Source organism: Capra hircus, chromosome 21 (genome assembly GCF_001704415.2).
Source record: "Capra hircus breed San Clemente chromosome 21, ASM170441v1, whole genome shotgun sequence".
Taxonomy (NCBI): domain Eukaryota; kingdom Metazoa; phylum Chordata; class Mammalia; order Artiodactyla; family Bovidae; genus Capra; species Capra hircus.
Window position 1 is genome coordinate 22071859 of NC_030828.1, and position 18971 is coordinate 22090829.

The window sequence follows — 18971 nt, forward strand, 5'->3', positions numbered from 1 at the left end:
AGAGAATCCACGGATAGAGGATCCTGGCAGGCTACAGTCCATGGGGTTGCAGAGTCGGACATGACTGAACGACTAATACTTTCATTAGTATTATAGCCACACTTAAAGATAAATTTTCAGATAAAAATTTTGAGATTTTTTTTTAATCAGTAAGAAGTTTTTGGTTTATCATAAACCCTAGGAAACAAAGCATCTGCCCGCAAAGCTCCGCTTTTCCCCCTGAGGGATGGCAAATGCTGTCAAGCCTGTTGATCCCGTTCTGTTTACCCTGCAGACCTTCAGCAGGCTGCCAGCAGCAGCATCGTCCCCATCTCCCTTCATGATGTCCCGTCACAGATAACTCGGGCCATGGAAAAGGAGGAGTACTGGGACTTCAATATTTTTGAATTGGAGGCTGCCACTCATAAAAGGTGAGCCCATGGAAGCTCAGCAGACAGGGAGTTTGATTCCAAGGGCCAGTGTGGAGAAAGCCTCCCCAGGAGTGTAGGCTCTGCTCAGAGCCGGTTCCTGGTTAGGGAGGAGGCCCCAGGGAAAGAGCAGCAGATACCTCGAGTCAGGGAGAAGCCAAGGGGAATTCGCTTGGCTATGACTGCCACAGAGGGAGAAAGTGACTTACTCGGAGTCTCCAAGTAGCAGAGGTTTTCTTTTTGTAAGATACGGTTATTAATTTCTCCTGTAGGTGTTAAGTAGTGATATGTTGACATTGCAGCAAAGAGCCTCACTTCAGAGCTCAGAACCACTGGCAGTCTAGTGGTTAAGATTCCACACTTCCAGTGCAGGGATCTTGGGTTTGATCCCTGGTCAGGGAACTAAGATCCCACATGCCACTCAGCACAGCCAAAAAGATAAATACATGGATGTACATGCTGATAAGAGCTGTCCCCAGATCTTGGTTGCTGTGTTGGTGACAAGCATGGGGACACCCCACACTCCAGAGTCCTGACCTGAGTGTGGTCCCCAACAGTAGGGTAGGGTTGGGTTTCCCCTCCCATTTTATACCTCGCTGGATAACACTCAGCCAGAGGAGTGTGGTTGGCTTGGCACACGGGAAGGGCGTTCAGACCTAATGCCAGCCAGCACTGCCCTTCAGGAGGGTGAGGCGTCAACCCCAGCAGACAGGCAGAGAGAGGCCGTTACAGGAGACTCGTCGGGTCTCATCCCATGTGGGTGGTGGTCCCCATGACGGCCCCTGCCCTTTGCCCACACTCAGAGTGAGTCAAGCTTCTGAGACATTCTGCATTTGTGTGCCCCACAGGGCCAGTGACAGCGGCAAACAAAGCTGTGGGCACTGGTTTACATCCTAATGTGAGCTGGCACAGGGCGGGTCTGCCCAAGTCCTGGGAGCCCAACCAGCTTGGCCACTGCCTCAACAGAGCCAAAAGCTAAGGCCAGAGGCTGGATGATGGTGACTCTCAAGGACAGGCCTCATTTGGCACCAGCTGGTCACCTGTCTGGGGAAGCCTCCACCTCCAGAGTGTTGAGACCATCACATGATGTGTGCCAGCGTCTGGCTCATGTGCTGCCATGGGGAACTGGTGTCTTCTTCCAGCAAGACGTCTGGCCAGTGACACACATCCAGCAAGGCCACAGGGGAGGATGCGGTTAGCCTGGCAGCACGTTGACCTGGACACCCTCTTGGTGCCGGGAGGCCTCTGCAGCAGTTAGGGCAGTAGGAGCACCATGCGGGTGCCCCCAGAATTGCAGCTGGGCTCTGCCCAGGGCTGGTGCTGGCCACCAGGAGAGAGGGCGACAGGGCGCCCCCTGCAGGCCACCCTCACAGGCTCCACTTTGCTGTCCTGCTCTCTCCCTGAAGTCTGGCTCAGGTTTGCCTGTTGGATCTGAACAGATCAGACACTCTACCTGTTTCTCTACTTTGATTTAATGCTGTGTGTTTTTCTCTATAGGCCTTTGATTTACCTTGGTCTCAAAGTGTTTGCTCGCTTCGGAGTCTGTGAATTCTTAAAATGCCCCGAGGCGACGCTGAGATCCTGGTTACAGGTGATCGAAGCCAATTACCACGCTTCCAACCCCTACCACAACTCCACGCACTCTGCTGATGTGCTGCACGCTACTGCCTACTTTCTGTGCAAAGAGAGGATCAAGGTGAGTGTGCTGGTGCCCTGTGCTTCACAGCAGGGGTGAGGGTGCTGGGTATAGGGTGCAGTCTGGCCCAGGAGGGTGCCCCCCTGGCACTCCCCCAGCAGGGCCACACCCTGGCTCTGGGGAGTGGATAACTAATTCCCAACGTGGCCCTGGGCATTCCCTGTAGAATAGGAGCCACTTTAGCTCCAGCTTTGAGGACTCAAGAGAAAAGGGAATGTGAGTGTGTCACAGTAAGAGCGTCACAGAAGACAGTGCCATCCAAGGCACTCTGCTCACTGCCCACTTCCAAACCAAGCTTCCTAAGAAAGCTATTCACATTGTAAATCATTTCATTAGGGAAATGTTTGAAGCAGCAACTAGGCCTGCACTGCTCTGCCAGGGTATTTGTGTTATTAGTATTTCTATCAGCGTCCGCCATAAACTGGCACAGAAGCCCAGGGAGCGCAGGTGCACAGCCGTGTCACTCTCGGAAGCACCTGAGAACGGAGGAATCAGTGAGAAATCAGGGCCTCTCGAGGAATGAGACAGGTCAGCCTCCAGGCACAAGAGCAGCGCAGGCGAGTCCCGCCTCCCTCTAGCTGTGTTCTTTGGTGGGTTTTTGTTGCTGTTTTGCTAAAGGTCATGTCTAAGGCCGCAGGTAGGACAATGGTCCGGGGAGAGGTCTGTTCTCATAAAGAGTGAACTCAGAGGGCAGAGGAGAGACATCTGTGTCGGTGTGGTTCAGCATAAAGGCAACCTAATTTTTGCTGTAATTTAATGCTTTTGAAACTCCTTGATAGATAACATACAAATATACATTCAGAAAGCTACTAATACCTTAATTTTACCATAATTTATGACGTAATTCGCATCATAAAATTCACCCATTTAAAGGTAGAACTCCATGCTCCCAGTGCAGGCGCTGCAGGCCCGGTCCCTGGCTGGGGAACTGAGGTCCCACATGCCATGCAGCATGGCCAAAACAACCTTTTTTTTAAGTTAAAACTATTGAATTTCAATTTAAGTAAATTTGCAAGCCTGGTTTATTAGATATACACCTTTTCTTCAAGTGTTCGCAGGATATTTCCAAAAATGATCTTGATACTAAGACACAGTCTTGATATACTTCAAAAAACTTAAATAGAAAAATGTCAGCCACTACAAATGAGAAAATATTTCGAACAAATTGGGGTTAAACACAGAAATAAAACCAAAAATAACAGAAAACAACAAAATGAGAAACCTATGTATCAAAACCTATAGAATGAGAAGAGCAAAGTGAGCATCTGGGATTGATCTTTGAAACAACCAAGAGAATTCACTGCAAGTCAGACTAACCAAAAATACAGAAAACAGGAATATACACATTAGAAATGGAGACTATTAGAAGAAAGTACCATGCACTTCTGCACTTAAAGTTTTAAATGGAAACTGTTGGTCGTGCTGCATGGCATGTGGGATTTTACTTTCCCAATTGATATTTTAAATCAAAGTACTGTTCCAAGTAGAAAGTCAATACCTCAGACTAAGGACCTTTTTTTGTGATGGGTCTAAAGACAGACTGGCTGAGGAAGTGACTCCTGTCTGGTGAGGACACCCTGTGTCTTGGTAAATCCCTAACTTGTGCGAGACTGAGAGTCAGATAATGTTTCTTCTGAAACATGCAAAGATGAAACTATTTCTGAGTAGAGTTAGGAAAACTGGATTTGCTCAACACGGTGCTTTTCTCAGAAGTTTGAAATATTCTTACCTTAAAGTCAGAAGGGCAGAAAGAGAACTACACAGAAGGCTACCTTGCTTTCAGTGTCATGCCCCAATTTTTAAAAGAACTCTTGTTTTCAGCAAACTTTAGACCCACTTGATGAAGTCAGTGCCCTCATCGCAGCCACTATCCACGATGTGGACCACCCTGGGAGGACCAACTCCTTCCTGTGCAATGCCGGGAGCGAGCTGGCCATTCTCTACAACGACATGGCTGTGCTGGAGCACCACCATGCGGCCTTGGCTTTCCAGCTGACCACTGGCGATGCCAAATGCAACATCTTTAAAAACATGGAACGGTAAGAACAGTGAGCTGGAAAGTATGTTTCCTTCTGCTCTTTAAAAAACAATTTTGCTGAGATATAATTAGGTACGATACAGTTCACCCATTTAAAGCGTGCGGGGCTTTTGGTATATTCCGAGTTGTGCAGCCATCCGTATAGTCGACATCTGCACCATTTCCATCACCCCCAAGGGAACCTCGAGCTCACGAGCAGTCACTCTCCTGCCCCCTGGCAGGCAGTCGCTGCTCTACCTGCCGCCTCCGTAGCTTTGTGAGTTCTGGGCATTTCAGACGAATGGAAGCACCCCAGGATGTGGTCTGCCGTGTCTGGCTTCTTTCACAAGCATGATGGTTTCAAGGTTCAGTTCCTTTGTGTCCTGAACATTTCAAGACAACAGTGTAAGGCTGACACCTTGACAGATTCAGAAGCTGTCGTCTTACACCTCTGCCTGGCAGACTCCCAACAAGCTCTGCCCAGCAAACTTCTCATGGCTGATTGGTGACGCTGTGAGATTACAGTGTCTTCTCTTCTTGATGGGGCCCTCACTGTCTCGGGTGGGGCTGTTAGACAGAAGTCATCTGTCATGAGGAATACTTACTAATTGGGATTTTAAGGGAAGTTATTAAACCTAAAGGATTTAAAAACCTTTTTTTTCTATTTTAGAATTTCATATGTGGACTTAAAGTTGGTTTTTCCATAGTTGCTTACATATACATCAGTTATCGCTGGAGAAATACACAAGACCCTGACAGCTTTGCCTGTCTCCAGGGAAAAGAACAGCATAGCTGCATAGAGAGTTCAGTTTATACTCTTTATACCTTCTACATTTTTAATTAAATGGTTTCCATCCTCAAAAAATAAACTTTAAAATAAATATAAAGGGCAAGAGGAAGAGGCATCAGGTATGCACTGTTGATTCTCTCAGCTTCCAGATGGTCCACCGTCTGTGTTTCTGGGCTCTAAAATTGTTGGGTCTCAAGGTTCCTCTGTATGGGGTATGTTCTTCATAACCCCAGCTGGCTATGTTCTAGCTTTTCTTTGATCTTAAGAATTATATGCCTTTTGCTTATGAGAACACGAATAACACTGTATCTGTAGTCTTACGCATGTGCTGTGCTTGGTCACTCTGTCATGTCCGACTTTTTGCAGCCCCATGGACTGTAGCCTGCCACGGTTCACTGTCCATGGGGAGTCTCCAGGCAAGAATGCTAGAGTGAGTTGTCATATGCTTCCCCAGGGGAGCTTGGGATAGAACCCAGGTCTCTCGCATTGTGGGCAGATTCTTTACCGTCTGAGTCACCAGGGAATCCCAAGAATACTGGTGTAGGTAGCCTATCCCTTTTGCAGGGGATCTTCCCAACCCAGGAATAGAAGTGGGGTCTCCTGTATTGCAGGCAGATTCTTTACCAGCTGAGCTACCAGGGAAGCCCACAGTTTTGCCCAAAGATTCTCATGTTAACTTCTGTTCAGGTTCTCCTTACTAGTAGCAGTCCAGGCAGCAACCTTTAACCTTCGCATTCTTTGAAGCATGCCCTGCCACTGCAGCCCAGTTCATTAGAATTTCAGCCGCAGTGGACACAGGCCCTAGATCACAGCTGGTTTTCAGGAGCTCCTGTCTGGTCTGGATCAGCAATCAGCAGTAGCCTCTCCTCTTCTGTCTGAAACAGGAGCGACTACCAGACGCTGCGCCAGGGTATCATCGACATGGTGTTAGCCACAGAAATGACAAAGCACTTTGAGCACGTCAACAAATTTGTCAACATCATCAACAAGCCCTTGGTAGCATTAGAAGAAGATGAGGTAGGTGAGCGGACTGCAAATGGAGTCTGTGTTTAGGGCTCTTCCTCCTGTGTGTTGTGGGGAAACCTGGGCTTAAGAGATCATGAGTATTACCATCCCCGCACTGGGCTCACTGCATATAAATACTTTTTTAACCAATGGAAATTAAAGTACAAAGACTTGGCAAGACATACAAGAAAAAGCATGACAATTCTGTAGAGACTTGACGATAGAGAGGTGGGCCGTTCCTGCGCCCTTGTTCAGCAGTCGCCCCGTCCCCTCCTCTGAGTACTTTGGGGCCAGTTGGAACCACGAGGTCTCTCGCCAGCCACTGTCCACTGTGTAGCCGCGCCTGTCCTCTGCTGGTTTGTGTCACAGGAGGATGGGGGTTGGGGAGGCTCCTGGATTTGGACCACAGGGTGCTGGTGGTGTTGGATTTGAGGCATGGAGTCCAGAATTTTCTGGCAAGAGAAACTGCCAGACAGGAGCCCACAGCTGAGAAAGCAGGCATTCTGGGTTCTTGGCTCTCTTTCACCACTTCCTTGTCTCGAATGGGCACAGCAGCCCTCGAGGCGCAGCACTCAGGACACGGCACAAGGCGCGCTCTGGATAAACAGCGCCCGTCACGCTAGGTCAGTGTGAGCGCAGCACCCGCCTGAGGCCCACAGCTGCCCAGCCACCAACCCCACGTTCCTCCTCCCCCACTCCGGCCGCCCCCTGCCAGTCTTCGCCGAGCACAGAGATGGCTCATCCTGAGAAGACGGCCTCTTGAACTCCAGCTCTACTGCTGCAGCTCAGGTGTTTGGCCGTGGCTTTTGTCTGTCCCTGGCTTTCTAGCTTATCACCCTTCAGACTTGTCCCTGTCTCACCTAATCTGAAACCTGCTGAGAACTCTGCTCTCCTCACCCTTGCCCGTTCTCCAGTCTGTCAGAGACTTGATGCCCTTTCCAAGGACTTAGTCATTCTCCCGTGCACGGACATCCCAGCTGACCCCACCCCACAGAAAGAAACCATGTACCTCGCAGACTTGGCTTCCTCTATCCATTCTGGGAAGTTGTCAGACTCAGCAGAGTCTTCATTCTCCTTGACAGTCATCCTCCTCCTCTCTGCTGTCACTACTTGGATTTTTACTGAGAGACTGGAAACCAGGATCCAGTGGGTCATAGCAGGTGGAAGAAAATAGTTCCCAGCAGGCAGTACTGAACAGTAGTCACACACCTGCGCAGAGAGAAGGGTCAGCACAAAGCTGGTGGGCAGTGGGAGGTGAGACTCACTGAGGGCATGGTGTCTGTCACCTTCTGGGAGACCAGGCAGCCTGGGCTCAGGGTCCCCGCTTCCCATCTTGTCCCCACTGATAGGGGATGACTGTGACTGCTCACAGACACCACATGGCTGACTCCTCTGGAAGCTGCTTGGTGGCCCAGAGTCAGAGAGCAGATGCTTGCTCACCTCTTTGACCCAGTACGCCCTCTTCCAACCTGAATTTGTTTCAGAGGCCCCTCATGCCATGGGCTGAGGCTCCATAGCCAGAGGGGCTCCCTGTGAGCCAGACGCAGGCACTACTGTGGAGAGACAAGAGTCCAGACCAGAAGCAGGGCTCACACTCTTACCCTGGGCCAGCTCAGTACCTCTGGCTGAGTCTCTTCACCTCTCAGAGTCCCGGCATCCTCATCTGTAAAATAGAATGGTAAATTATACTGATTTTCATGCACTGGGTGGGGAGCAGCAGGGCCCTGGGAGGACCACAGGACTGCCCGTTGCCAGGGCAGAGAAAGGGTTCACTTTTCAGTCCACGGTGCTTTTTAATGAATATAAATAATAAAAGATAAAGCCAGTCTTTTGAGTACTTAGTGAGTGAGTGATAGAAAAGGCAACTGTGAGAAACAGAGAAAGAGTCAAGATGGGGAAAGGCAGATACGCCAGCCTCCGGTGCTAGGCTCTACTTCCGGGTTCTGCTGGAATCTCACTGGGCCTTGGTTTTCCCCACTGCAGAGTGAGGGCCAACCTCAGAGCATCCCTGGCACTATTTTGAGAGACCCTAACTGTAGATCCCAGACAGAGCCCCACCGTGCTTACGGTGGGGCCACAACAGTAAAACAGGGCTTGGTACCTGGGGTTCCGTTTTGATTGCTTTGAATTCCACTCATGCTTTAGGAAACTGATAAAGATCAAGAAGCCATAAACACCATGCTCAGGACTCCAGAGAACCGGACTCTGATCAAAAGGATGCTGATCAAGTGTGCTGACGTGTCCAACCCCTGCCGGCCCCTGGAGCAGTGCATCGAGTGGGCTGCACGCATCTCAGAAGAGTATTTCTCTCAGGTAAGATGCAGCTTCTGAAGTTCCCTCAAGTAAAAGAGAGAAACACCATAAGGACCATAGGAAGTAATGGACTTAAAACTAGAAGTGGAGTTGTAAGTGAAATTCTGTCCTTGAAGAATATTGCTTATATTACAGGCTTACTGGCAGTGAATTCTGTTAGTTTTCCCTTATTTGAAAATGTGTTTTATTTTGCCTGTGCTTTCATTCCTACAGGATATTTTCAATGGATATTTGACATTTTCTCCTAATAGCACTTTAAAGATATTACTACACTGTTGGCTGCCCCTCCCAGTTTCTCTAGGTAGAAAAAAATTCTTGGGGCCGGGGGTGTGTGGATATATATATATATATATATATATATATATATATATATATATATATAATGGCTAAAATGTTTCCAAATTTAGTGAAAGATATATGCATGCAGATTTAAGAAACTCAACAAATCTAACCCATGCCCAGGTATGTCATACTCAAGCAGCTACTGGCCAAAGATACAGAAACAAAATTGAAATCACTCAGAGAGAAATGACATATTACTTACAGTAACTTCATGTCAGGAACTATGGAAGCCAGAAGACACTGGAACAACATCTTTAAAAAGCTGTTAGGAGCAAACTGTCACCCTAAAATTCTGTATCCAGTGAAAATATCCTTCAAGAATGAAGGCAAAATAAACACTGTCACACTTTGGAGAACAGTATGGAGGTTTCTTAAACTATTACTAGGAGTAAAGCTACCATATGACCCAACAATTCCATTGCTGGGCATATACCCTGAGAACACCATAACTCAGAAGCTACCTGTACCCCAGTATTCACTGTGGCACTGTTTATGATAGCCAGGACATGGAAGCAACCCAGATGCCCATTGACGGATGAGTGGATAAAAGAAGCTGTGGGGTGTGTGGCTCAGTCGCTTCAGTAATATTCCATTCTATGTAAAAGCAAAGAATTTGTCAGTTCTCATGAGGTGGATAGCCCTAGAGACTGGCATACAGGGTGAAGTAAGAGAAAAACATATATTAAAGCATATATGTGGAATCTAGAAAAACAGTACTATCTGCAGGGCAGAAATAGAGATGCGGACGTAGAGAACAGACTTGTAGACACAGAGCGGGAAGGAAAGGGTGGGACAGATTGAGAGAGTAGCCCCGAAAATGGTAAATCACAGAACCACACTGAGACAGCACGTCACATCTGTTAGAATGGCTGTTATCAAAAAGGTAAGAAGTATTGTCAAGGATGTGGAGAAGAGCGAGCCCTTGTGCACTGTTGGTGGGAATGTAAATTGGTGCAGCCTCTAGGAGATGCCTCCAAAAATTAAAAACAGAACTACCATGTGACCCAGTAATTCTACTTCTGGGTATTTATCCAAAGAAAACAAATGCACTAACCACCCCAAAAGATACATGCACTCCCACATTCACCACAGGACTACTTACAATAGCCAAGTTGGAAGCAACCTGAGCATCCATTGATAGGTCAGTGAGTGAGGTGATGGGATATTATGTAGCCATTAAAAAGATGAACTCTTGCCATTTGGGACAACATGGATGGACCTTAAATGGTTTATGCTAAGTGAAATAGAAAAAGACAACTATTATATCATCTAACTTATATGTCGAATCTTACAGAGAACAAATTTGTGGTTGCTAGCTGTGTGGATGCAAGATGGTTAAAGGGAATCAAAAGGTACAAATTCCCAGTTATAAAATAAAGAAGTCATGCGGTTGTAATGTACAGCATGGGAACTGTCGTTAGCAACTTTCAAATATGCAGTACTGTATTACTAAGAGAGTAGATGTTCAAAGTTGCAATTACAGGAAAAGTTCTGTAATTATATATGGTGACAGATGTTAAGTAGATTTATGGTAGTAATCATCTTGCAGTATATGAGAATTTTCAATCATTATGTTGTACATCTGAAACTACTATAATGCTGTGTATCAAATTCCTCAGTAAAAATAAAAAGATAAAAACACTTTAAAAAATGATAAACAGCTGGGAACTATAAAAGTTTTTTTCCTTCTTGGAATTTCTCTAAATACATAAGACTATTTTAAGCACAAGTTATAGCACTGAATTGTAAAGGATATAACATATGTAACCATAAGCTATATGGCAACTACAGCATATAGGATGGCAGAAAGTAAAATGGACCTACCTGTTACATTAAGTGTTATAGTTTTAGCTCAGTAGGCTGAGAAGTGAGGGATATATTTAGTAATCCCAAAATGTACTCAGTAATCCCTAGAGCAATTGGTGTACCTTAAAAGCTAATAGATATATTAGTATAATGGAATTCTAAAATTTATTAAACTATACAAAGGCAACAGGAGAAAACAAGAATAATAGAAAAAACAGTCAAATGGTAGCGCAAACTCTAATCATCAATACTTACTAAAATTTAGTGGACTAAACACTCCAAGACAGATCATCAGGATGGATCTTGAAAAACTAATCCCAACTACATGCAGTCTACAAAAGACACACTTAAAATATAAAGAACAGAGGTGTGAAGTGAATGGATGGAAAGAGATATACCATGGAAACTGTAAATATAAAGATCAGAATGGCTATATTAATCTCAGACAGAATAGACATCAAGACAAAGAATAGTACCAGAGATAAAGTGAGATACTTCATAATGATAAAAAGTCCTATAGGAAGACATAAGCATAAGTGTGTGTGAATCTAATAACAGAGCTTCAAAATAAATTGAGACAGGTACAACATGGTTGGAGATTTTAATACCCCCTTTCAGTAATTGATAGAACAACCAGATTAAAATATCAGTAAAAACACATAATCCCAACACTGTCAACCACCTTATTGTACTTAATGTTTATAAAACATTGTATCACACATCTACAGAATATTTATTAGGGACACTGATATGTTCACCAATATGCATCATACTGGGTCACAAAAGATTCAGTAAACTTAAAATAATTGAAATCATACAGAATCTATTCTCCAGGCACAGTGGAATTAAATCAGAAATTAGTAGCATAAGGTACCTAGGTAAACATCAAATATTCAGAAACTGACAATACATTTCTAAATAGTCGATGGTTCAGATAAAGGAAATTAATCAAAGTGTATTAAAATTGTGGGATGCAAGCAAAACAGTGATCAGAGGGACATTTATAATTAGAGGGAAAAGCCCTAAAGTTAACATCTTAGGTTTCAGTTTAAGAAAAAGTAAGTAGAAAAGAAGTGATATAAGAGCAAAAAAAAATGAGGAAACAGTAAAGAAATACTAGAAAAACTTAAAGGACAAATGGTGGAGCAGAAGGACTTGAGCTCAGCTCCTCATGAAAACACCAAAATCATGACTAACTGCTGAACAACCTCATCAAAGAAGGATTGGCACCTACCCACAAAGAGGCTCTACACCCAAAGACCAAGAAGAACCACAAGACAGGAGGACAGCCGCTTTCACGATATAATCAAATCCCACACCTGCTCAGGCTCTCCCACAGGAGTGAGTTCTGAGCCCACGTTAGGCTCCCAGCCTGGGGGTCTGGCATCGGGGGGAGGAGCCCCCAGAACATTTGGCTTGAGTGCAGGAGCTCCACAGGACTGGAGGAGACAGACTCCACTCTTGAGGGCACACGCAAGGTTTCATGAGCACTGGGGCTCGGGGCAGAGCAGCGACTCCATTAGAGCCTGAACCAGACCTATCTGCAGGTCTTGGAGGGGCTCCTGGAGGCAGGGGTCGGCTGTGGCCCACTGCAGAGGCAGGAACACCAGTGGTGGAGGCCCTGTGGTATATTCCTCAGCTGAGCTCTCCTGGAGGTCACCGCTTTGGCACTGAGACCTGTCCCCACCCAGCTGCCTGCAGGCTCAGGTGCTGGGACGCCTCTGGCCTTACTGGATTGGAAGAATCAGTATTGTCAAAATGACTGTACAGTGCAAGCTAATCAAATTCAGTTCAATCTCTCCCAAATTACCAATGGCATTGTTCACAGAACCAGAACAAATTTTTAAATTTGTATGAAAACAAAAGACCCCAAATAGCAAAAACGATTCCAAGAAAGAAAACCGGAGCTGGAGGAATCAGTCTGCCTGACATCAGGCTATATTGTGAACCTATAGTCATCAAAACTGTGGTATTGGCACAAAAATAGAAATACAGATCAATGGAACAAGACAGAAAGCCCAGAAATAAACCCATACACCTATTGTCCTTAATCTATGACAAAGGGGGTGAGAAGATAAAATGGAGAAAAGACAGTCTCTTCAATAAGTGGTGCTGGGAAAACTCTCAGCTACATGTGAAAAATGAAATTAGAACATTCTCTAACACCATACACAAAGACAAAACTCAGTGGATTAAAGACCTAATTGTAAGATCAGATACTATAAAAGTCTTAAAGGAAAGCATAGGCAGAACACTGTGACATAGATTACAGCAATATCTTTTTGGATCTACTTCTAGATTAATGAAAATAAATAAATGGGACCTAATTAAAAGCTTTTTGCACAGCAAAGGAAACCATAAACAAAATGAAGACAACCCACAGGATGGGAAAAAATATTTGCAAATGAAGTGATTGACGGATTCATCGTGAAAATATACAAATAGCTAATGTAGCACAATATCAAAAAACCAAACACCCCAATAAGACGGCCAGATCTAAACAGACATTCCTTCAGAGGAGACACACAGATGGCCACAAAGCACACGAAAAGGTGCTCATCATCACTGATTATTCGAGAAATACAAACCAAAACTATAGTGATTTACCACCTCACAGTGGTCAGGAATGTTCATCAAAAAGTCTTCAAACAGTACAGTCTGGAGAGGGTTTGGAGCAAGGGAACCCACCTACACTGTTAGTGGCATGTAAATTGGTACAGCCATTACGGTATAGAGGTTCCTTAAAAAGCTAAAAACAGCTACTGTATAATCCAGCAATCCTGTTCCTAGGCATATATCCTAGGAAAATCAAAGTACACACGCACCCCCGTGTTCACTGCATCACCATAATAGCCAGGGCATGGACGCAATCTAAATGTCTATCGACAGGAGTGGAAAAGAAAAGGAAATAGTATTCAGCCATAAAAATGGAGCAGTGCCATGCACAGCGCAGGGATGGACCTAGAGAGTGTCATACTGAGGGAAGTAAGCCTGCGAGACAAGTGTCGGTGTTGTAGCAGCTTCTCCGTGAGATCCAAAGCGTGACACAAAGGCACGTATTTGCAAAACAGACCGACTCTCAGACTCAAGGGAGAGGGATAGATTCGTTTGGGATTAACAGATACACACTACTGTATATAAAAGAGATAATCAACAAGCTCCCACGGTACAACAAGGGAACACCACTCTATTCTCCAATAACCTATAGGGAAAAGAAGCTAAAAATGACTGGAGAGATGTATATATATATATATAACTGATCCATTTTGCTGTACACCTGAAACTAATACGTTGAAAATGAACCATACGCCAATAAATTTTTTTAAAAAGATACATGCATAACTGAATCACTCTGCTGTATACCCGAGACTGACACAACATTGTAAATCAACTACACTCTAGTATAAAATAAAAGTAAAAAATATTTAAAAGAATAACAAAAATTTTCAAAGCCAAAAGTTGTTTTTTTTTTTTTTTGGCAAAATTAACAAAATTGGTAAATACACAGCTAAAATAATAAAGAAGAATGCAAATCACCAAAATCAGGAATGCCACAATAAATTTGACCACTAAGATGAAATGGATGAGTACCTTAAAAACTGTCAATACAATTTACCCTAACTGACATGGTTAAGTAATAACCTTAGAAAGTCCATAGTAAAGAAATATTTTGTCAAAATGTTTTCATGATTTTTGTTTTAATAAAGAAAACTCTCAATCATTTCATTGAGGAATTCTGTGAAACCTTTAAGGAATAAATAATGCTAATCTTACAAATTAAACCAGAAAACAGAGGTGAGACATTTTCCAGCTCATTTTCTGAAGCTGTTACTATCCTGGTACGTAAACTTGACAAAGGCATCCCAGGAGAAAGTTACAGCTCATTCCCCTCAGGAACACAGATGTGGAGACTCTTAACTGAACAGCTGACCAGGGCAGGCGTGTCAGGAGAGCACCCGCCCCAGGGCCCTGCTCTCTGAGCAGTCAGGCCGGTGGGCTGTTCTGCACCCTCCACCCCTTGCCATGCACACACCAGGGCAGAGACTCACACGGAGCTACCCTGCTGAGCCAGCACTGGCCTGACAGCAGAAGCCCAGACTTGTCAGTATTCCCCACTCATCCTCTGCCCAGAGCCCCCGATCCTGCCTCCCACACCTCCCAGGGTGTGCTCCTGGCCCGACAGCGGTGTAGATGGTCCCTGCCCTGCCTCTCAGGAAAGCCTGGCCTGAGCAGTCACAGCCAAGCTTGTGTGCCTCGGCCCCCAGGCCTGGAGCAGCAGCAGCTCCTGCTGGCTTCTGCCCTGACCCGGAGTCTAGTACCGCCCACCTGCACAGGGAGCCCAGGCCTCTTCCTCGGCACTGTCCCCAGCACTGTCTGCACCTACCAGCACAAGCACGTCTCTGCAGCACAGTGCTCTGTGCGGAACTGTCCCTCCTGGGAAAACCCCAGGAGGTTACCTGTGTCCTCCAGTGGAGATTTCATGTTGAGAGCTGTAGTGAATCACTGTCACTTCCAAGGAAACTCACCTGCCTTTAGCTGTGGAGCCCAGTTCTTACAGTGTCTTGGGCCTCGGACCCATCGACGTGCAGGGTGAGGTGGCAGTAACTTCTCACCAGTCCCTGCCGCCCTGCTGGTGATTGCCAGGCCTCAGAAAGACAGAATAGAAGCAGAACGGAACCAGGGAGGCAGCTTCTGGCCAGCTGTCCAGAACAGTGCTGGGCTGGGGGGACAAGGAGGACTGGCCCAGTTTGCCCTGTGGGAACAGTTCCAGGTATAAGAGTTGGAGGGACAGGCTTCCAGCCCCAAGTGTAGGTCTTCTTTTGCTCCTGTGGAACACCTGAATTCTGGTCCCTGTATTAGATGCTTAACAGAGGTCCTTCACTTTCCCACAGCTCCACATGGCCCACAGAGCTCAGCCACAGAGCCAGGCTTTGGCTGATGGCCGAATGCACTGCATACCTCCCGTCCTCAGCCCTTGCTCTCACTGACCACCCTCCAGAGAAGCCAGGATTGGTCAGCGGGTCCACTCGTCCCAGGATCTCCACCCTCCCTGCTGGATGCCCCTAGAGAACCAATTCCTGCACCCACACCAGGCTTCCTAAGTGTTAACTCCCTGCCTGTCTTCCGTGTTGAGCGGCCCCTTCTATCACTTTCTCACTAGCTGCCCACAGGGGCAGCCTGCCCAGACCAACAGAACAAAGACCCAAGACCCCCGAGGACAGCTGTGCCTCCAGCACCAGGGGATGGCTCCAGTCCTCTCGCCCGGCTCACCCCAGCCTTACCTGGTCCTGCACTCAAGACTCTTCATCCTGCCCCTTGGGTAACCATCTATTTAACTCTCAGCCCTGGCTGCCTGGCTCCCCAGGGACCTCTCTGTGATTCCAATGGCACCCTCAAACCCTCCGAGTTCATACCTTACTCCAGGAAGGAACCCCTGCTTCATCATCACCCTTCGGGTATCACTTCATCCTTTCTCCTGGATCCTTTGATGAAAGCAACATGATGAAAGCAAAAAACGAGAAATTCCCTTAATCTTTTAAGATAAACGTGCCTCCCACCAGGATCTCATTGTATTTCCAGTTTTGTACACATATTATTGGAATACTGAAGATGTTCTGTAAGGGTCTATCAAAGTACATAAAATCTTCATCCTAGAGCTTTTTTGCCTCAAGGCTGTTCAGACCTTTTTAAAATAAAATAATCTGGTCTGAGGTAAGAAGCAGGCACTTGTCCCTTCTCTGCAAAGGGGGTTGTTTCTCACTCGGCACTGTGGCCCTGGGTCAGGCCCCTGACATGCCCACAGGTGGGAGACGGCTGGGCAGACTGGTGCACTCCTGCACTGCAGGAACCCCGCACAGCACCACAGGAGCTTCAGCAGGAGCCTTCAGGTGCCGAAGATGTGGGTTGGGTCCCATCGGGGACGACGTGACATGTCGTGGAGGGTCCGGGTGCCTGGTTGGCACTGTGACCGGCTTCTCCCACGAGCTCTCTCGGCTGCCAGGAAAGGCTCTGGTAGAGGGAATGCTTCTGGTGGGCGTGGAGCCTGGTGCTGGGGTCTCGTAATTCTGGCATTTTCCGCCTTGCAGACAGACGAAGAGAAGCAACGGGACTTGCCTGTGGTGATGCCGGTTTTTGACAGAAATACCTGCAGCATCCCCAAATCCCAGATCTCTTTCATCGACTACTTCATCACAGACATGTTTGATGCCTGGGACGGTAAGAAGGCGCGGAGTGTATCCCTCAGGAACGGGGAGCGCATGGTGCCGTTCTGACTGTAGAGTATGTCCGGGGGCTCAGAGTGTACAGAGGCCGAGGAGAAGCCAGGCGCTGACAAGGAGGTCCCGGCGGATGGGGCGCTCTCTGCTCTTTCTCCTCAGCTGCCCCTGGCTCCGGGGCTACCTGTTGTCCCAGTCGCAAAGATGAGAGCGTTGAACATGGGCTGAAGGGGCTGCTGGTCAAAAGCCGGGGATTCAAAACCTCTGACGTTCTGAGGGAGCTCTTCCGCTGTCCCACCCAGCTTCTCCGCCTCCCCCGGTAGCCGACCCGAGGGCAGGCTGGTCTCTGACAGGGGCACGGCCCTCCTCGTAGCCCTCAGCGCGGGCAGAGCCCCCTGGCAGGTAGAGGGCTTTTAGGTAAGGGCCCCTGCCGGGAGGCAGACCCACGTCTGGTCCGGATCCCGTCAGCAGGAGACGAGCCCATGTCTCGGTGCTGAGGGGGGTGGACAGAGGACTGAGGTGGTGGAAGGCACTGGGGCCTCGGGCCAGACTGCAGGCTCTGCTTAATGCTTCTGGGCCCAGACCAGATTTGGCCACTCCCAGCCCAAGTTCTCTTCACTAGCTCGCTGCTCCTGCCATGTGCTGCAGGTGGAAGGGGACAGGCTCAAGGAAGGGGGATGGGACGCCCCGGAGAGCCGGTCAGGGCTGGGATCAGGCAGCCCAGGGTGCTGATTAAGGGTGATAAAACGGGCTAGCCCCCTTCGCTCCCTCCGCCAGAGCTGTCAGCTGGCGACAGAGGCGCGGCGGGCACTGAGCACAGATGGGGTTTCAGCTTCTCGTGGGCTACTCCATGTCTGCCGAGCACGGAGCACTGTCCCCTCCTGTCTGTCCCTCTCCTCAGAAAGCCTCCATGTGCATCCCGGGAAGGCGCAGTCTTACCACACTCCTGTTTTTCTTGCAGCCTTTGTAGACCTGCCCGAGTTAATGCAGCATCTCGACAACAACTTTAAATACTGGAAAGGACTGGACGACATGAAGCTGCGGAGCCTGCGCCCGCCTCCCGAATAGTGGGGAACCCCTGTGGTCACCGGGGATGCCTGAGGGCGGCCAGAGTTCCTTTCAGTATTAGCCGATCAGCCCCCTGATGCACAGAGCCAGCGAGAGCACCCCCGGACACGGTCACCTTCCCTAACCACCACCTGATGCCATTGCCGTAGAGCGAGGCTTCCTCCTCTCACTGCGCCAGCCTGCTGCCGGGGCTGCGCAGAGAGTCTCAGAGAACACGGCTTGCATCAGCATCGGTCTGTCCAAACCCGAGCTCGGGAGGCCCAGCCAAGGACGCTGACGGAGTTTCTGCTGATGACAGAGAATTTCTTGCAGTTTCTCAATTATATTCAGCGCTTAAGAAGAGCTAATGGCAATCGGATCTTTTCCACATCATAGAAGGTGCAATCATTCACTTTGGAACACTACTGAAAGTGACTTCTCTTTTAAAATTAAATGGCAAATGAAAAAGACAAAGAAATTCTGAAGTTGATTATTAATATCAATTATTAAAATGTTTTATTTATTTTATTAGAAGTTCACTATTTTCTATGAATTTAAAAATACTTCAAAGCCAAAGCCAACTTTAGATGCCATGACCAAATTTACATGATTCATAGTCATTAAAAATATGCATCACTTGGTGTATAGACTTATTTTCATAATGCAAATTTAAAATAAATGATACATTTTTACTGCACTATAGAAATATTTGTGTATGTTACATGTACCCCCAATGTTCATCATGGCACTGTTTATAATAGCCAGGACATGGAAGCAACCTAAATGTCCATCAGCAGACAAATGGATCAGAAAGCTGTGGTTCATATACACAATGGAATATTACTCAGCCATTAAAAAGAATATATTTGGATGAAACTGGAGCCGATTATACAGAGTGAAGTAAGCCAGAAAGAAAAACACCAATATAGTATACTAACACATATATATGGAATTTAGAAAGATGGTAACAATAACCCTGTATGCAAGACAGCAAAAGAGACACAGATGTATGGAACAGTCTTTTGGACTCTGGGAGAGGGAGAGGGTGGGATGATCTGAGAGAATAGCATTGAAACATGTATATTATCATATATGAAACAGATCGCCAGTCCAGGTTCAATGCATGAGACAGGGTGCTCAGGGCTGGTGCACTGGGATGACCCTGAGGGATGGGATGGGGGTGTTCAGGATGGGGAACACATGTAAACCCATGGCTGATTCATGTCAAAGTATGGCAAAAACCACTACAATATTGTAAAGTAATTAACCTCCAACTAAAATAAATTTAAAAAAAAAAAGAAAGAAATATTTATGTATGTTAGGCTTTTCTGAT

At 46.8% G+C, this 18971-nt stretch overlaps 1 protein-coding gene across 4 annotated transcripts in view; it reads left to right on the forward strand.

Moving 5' to 3' along the window:
* Positions 1 to 18279, forward strand: part of PDE8A (phosphodiesterase 8A) — a 143360-nt gene extending 125081 nt beyond the window's left edge. For all 4 annotated transcript variants that reach the window (XM_018066185.1, XM_018066184.1, XM_018066186.1 and 1 more), the window contains 7 exons: positions 275 to 410; positions 1905 to 2103; positions 3925 to 4142; positions 5795 to 5927; positions 8061 to 8228; positions 16463 to 16592; positions 17553 to 18279. In XM_018066185.1, the coding sequence (XP_017921674.1) occupies positions 275 to 410; positions 1905 to 2103; positions 3925 to 4142; positions 5795 to 5927; positions 8061 to 8228; positions 16463 to 16592; positions 17553 to 17659 (1091 nt within the window). In that variant the 3' untranslated portion in view covers positions 17660 to 18279. The remainder of the gene's footprint in view (positions 1 to 274; positions 411 to 1904; positions 2104 to 3924; positions 4143 to 5794; positions 5928 to 8060; positions 8229 to 16462; positions 16593 to 17552) is intronic.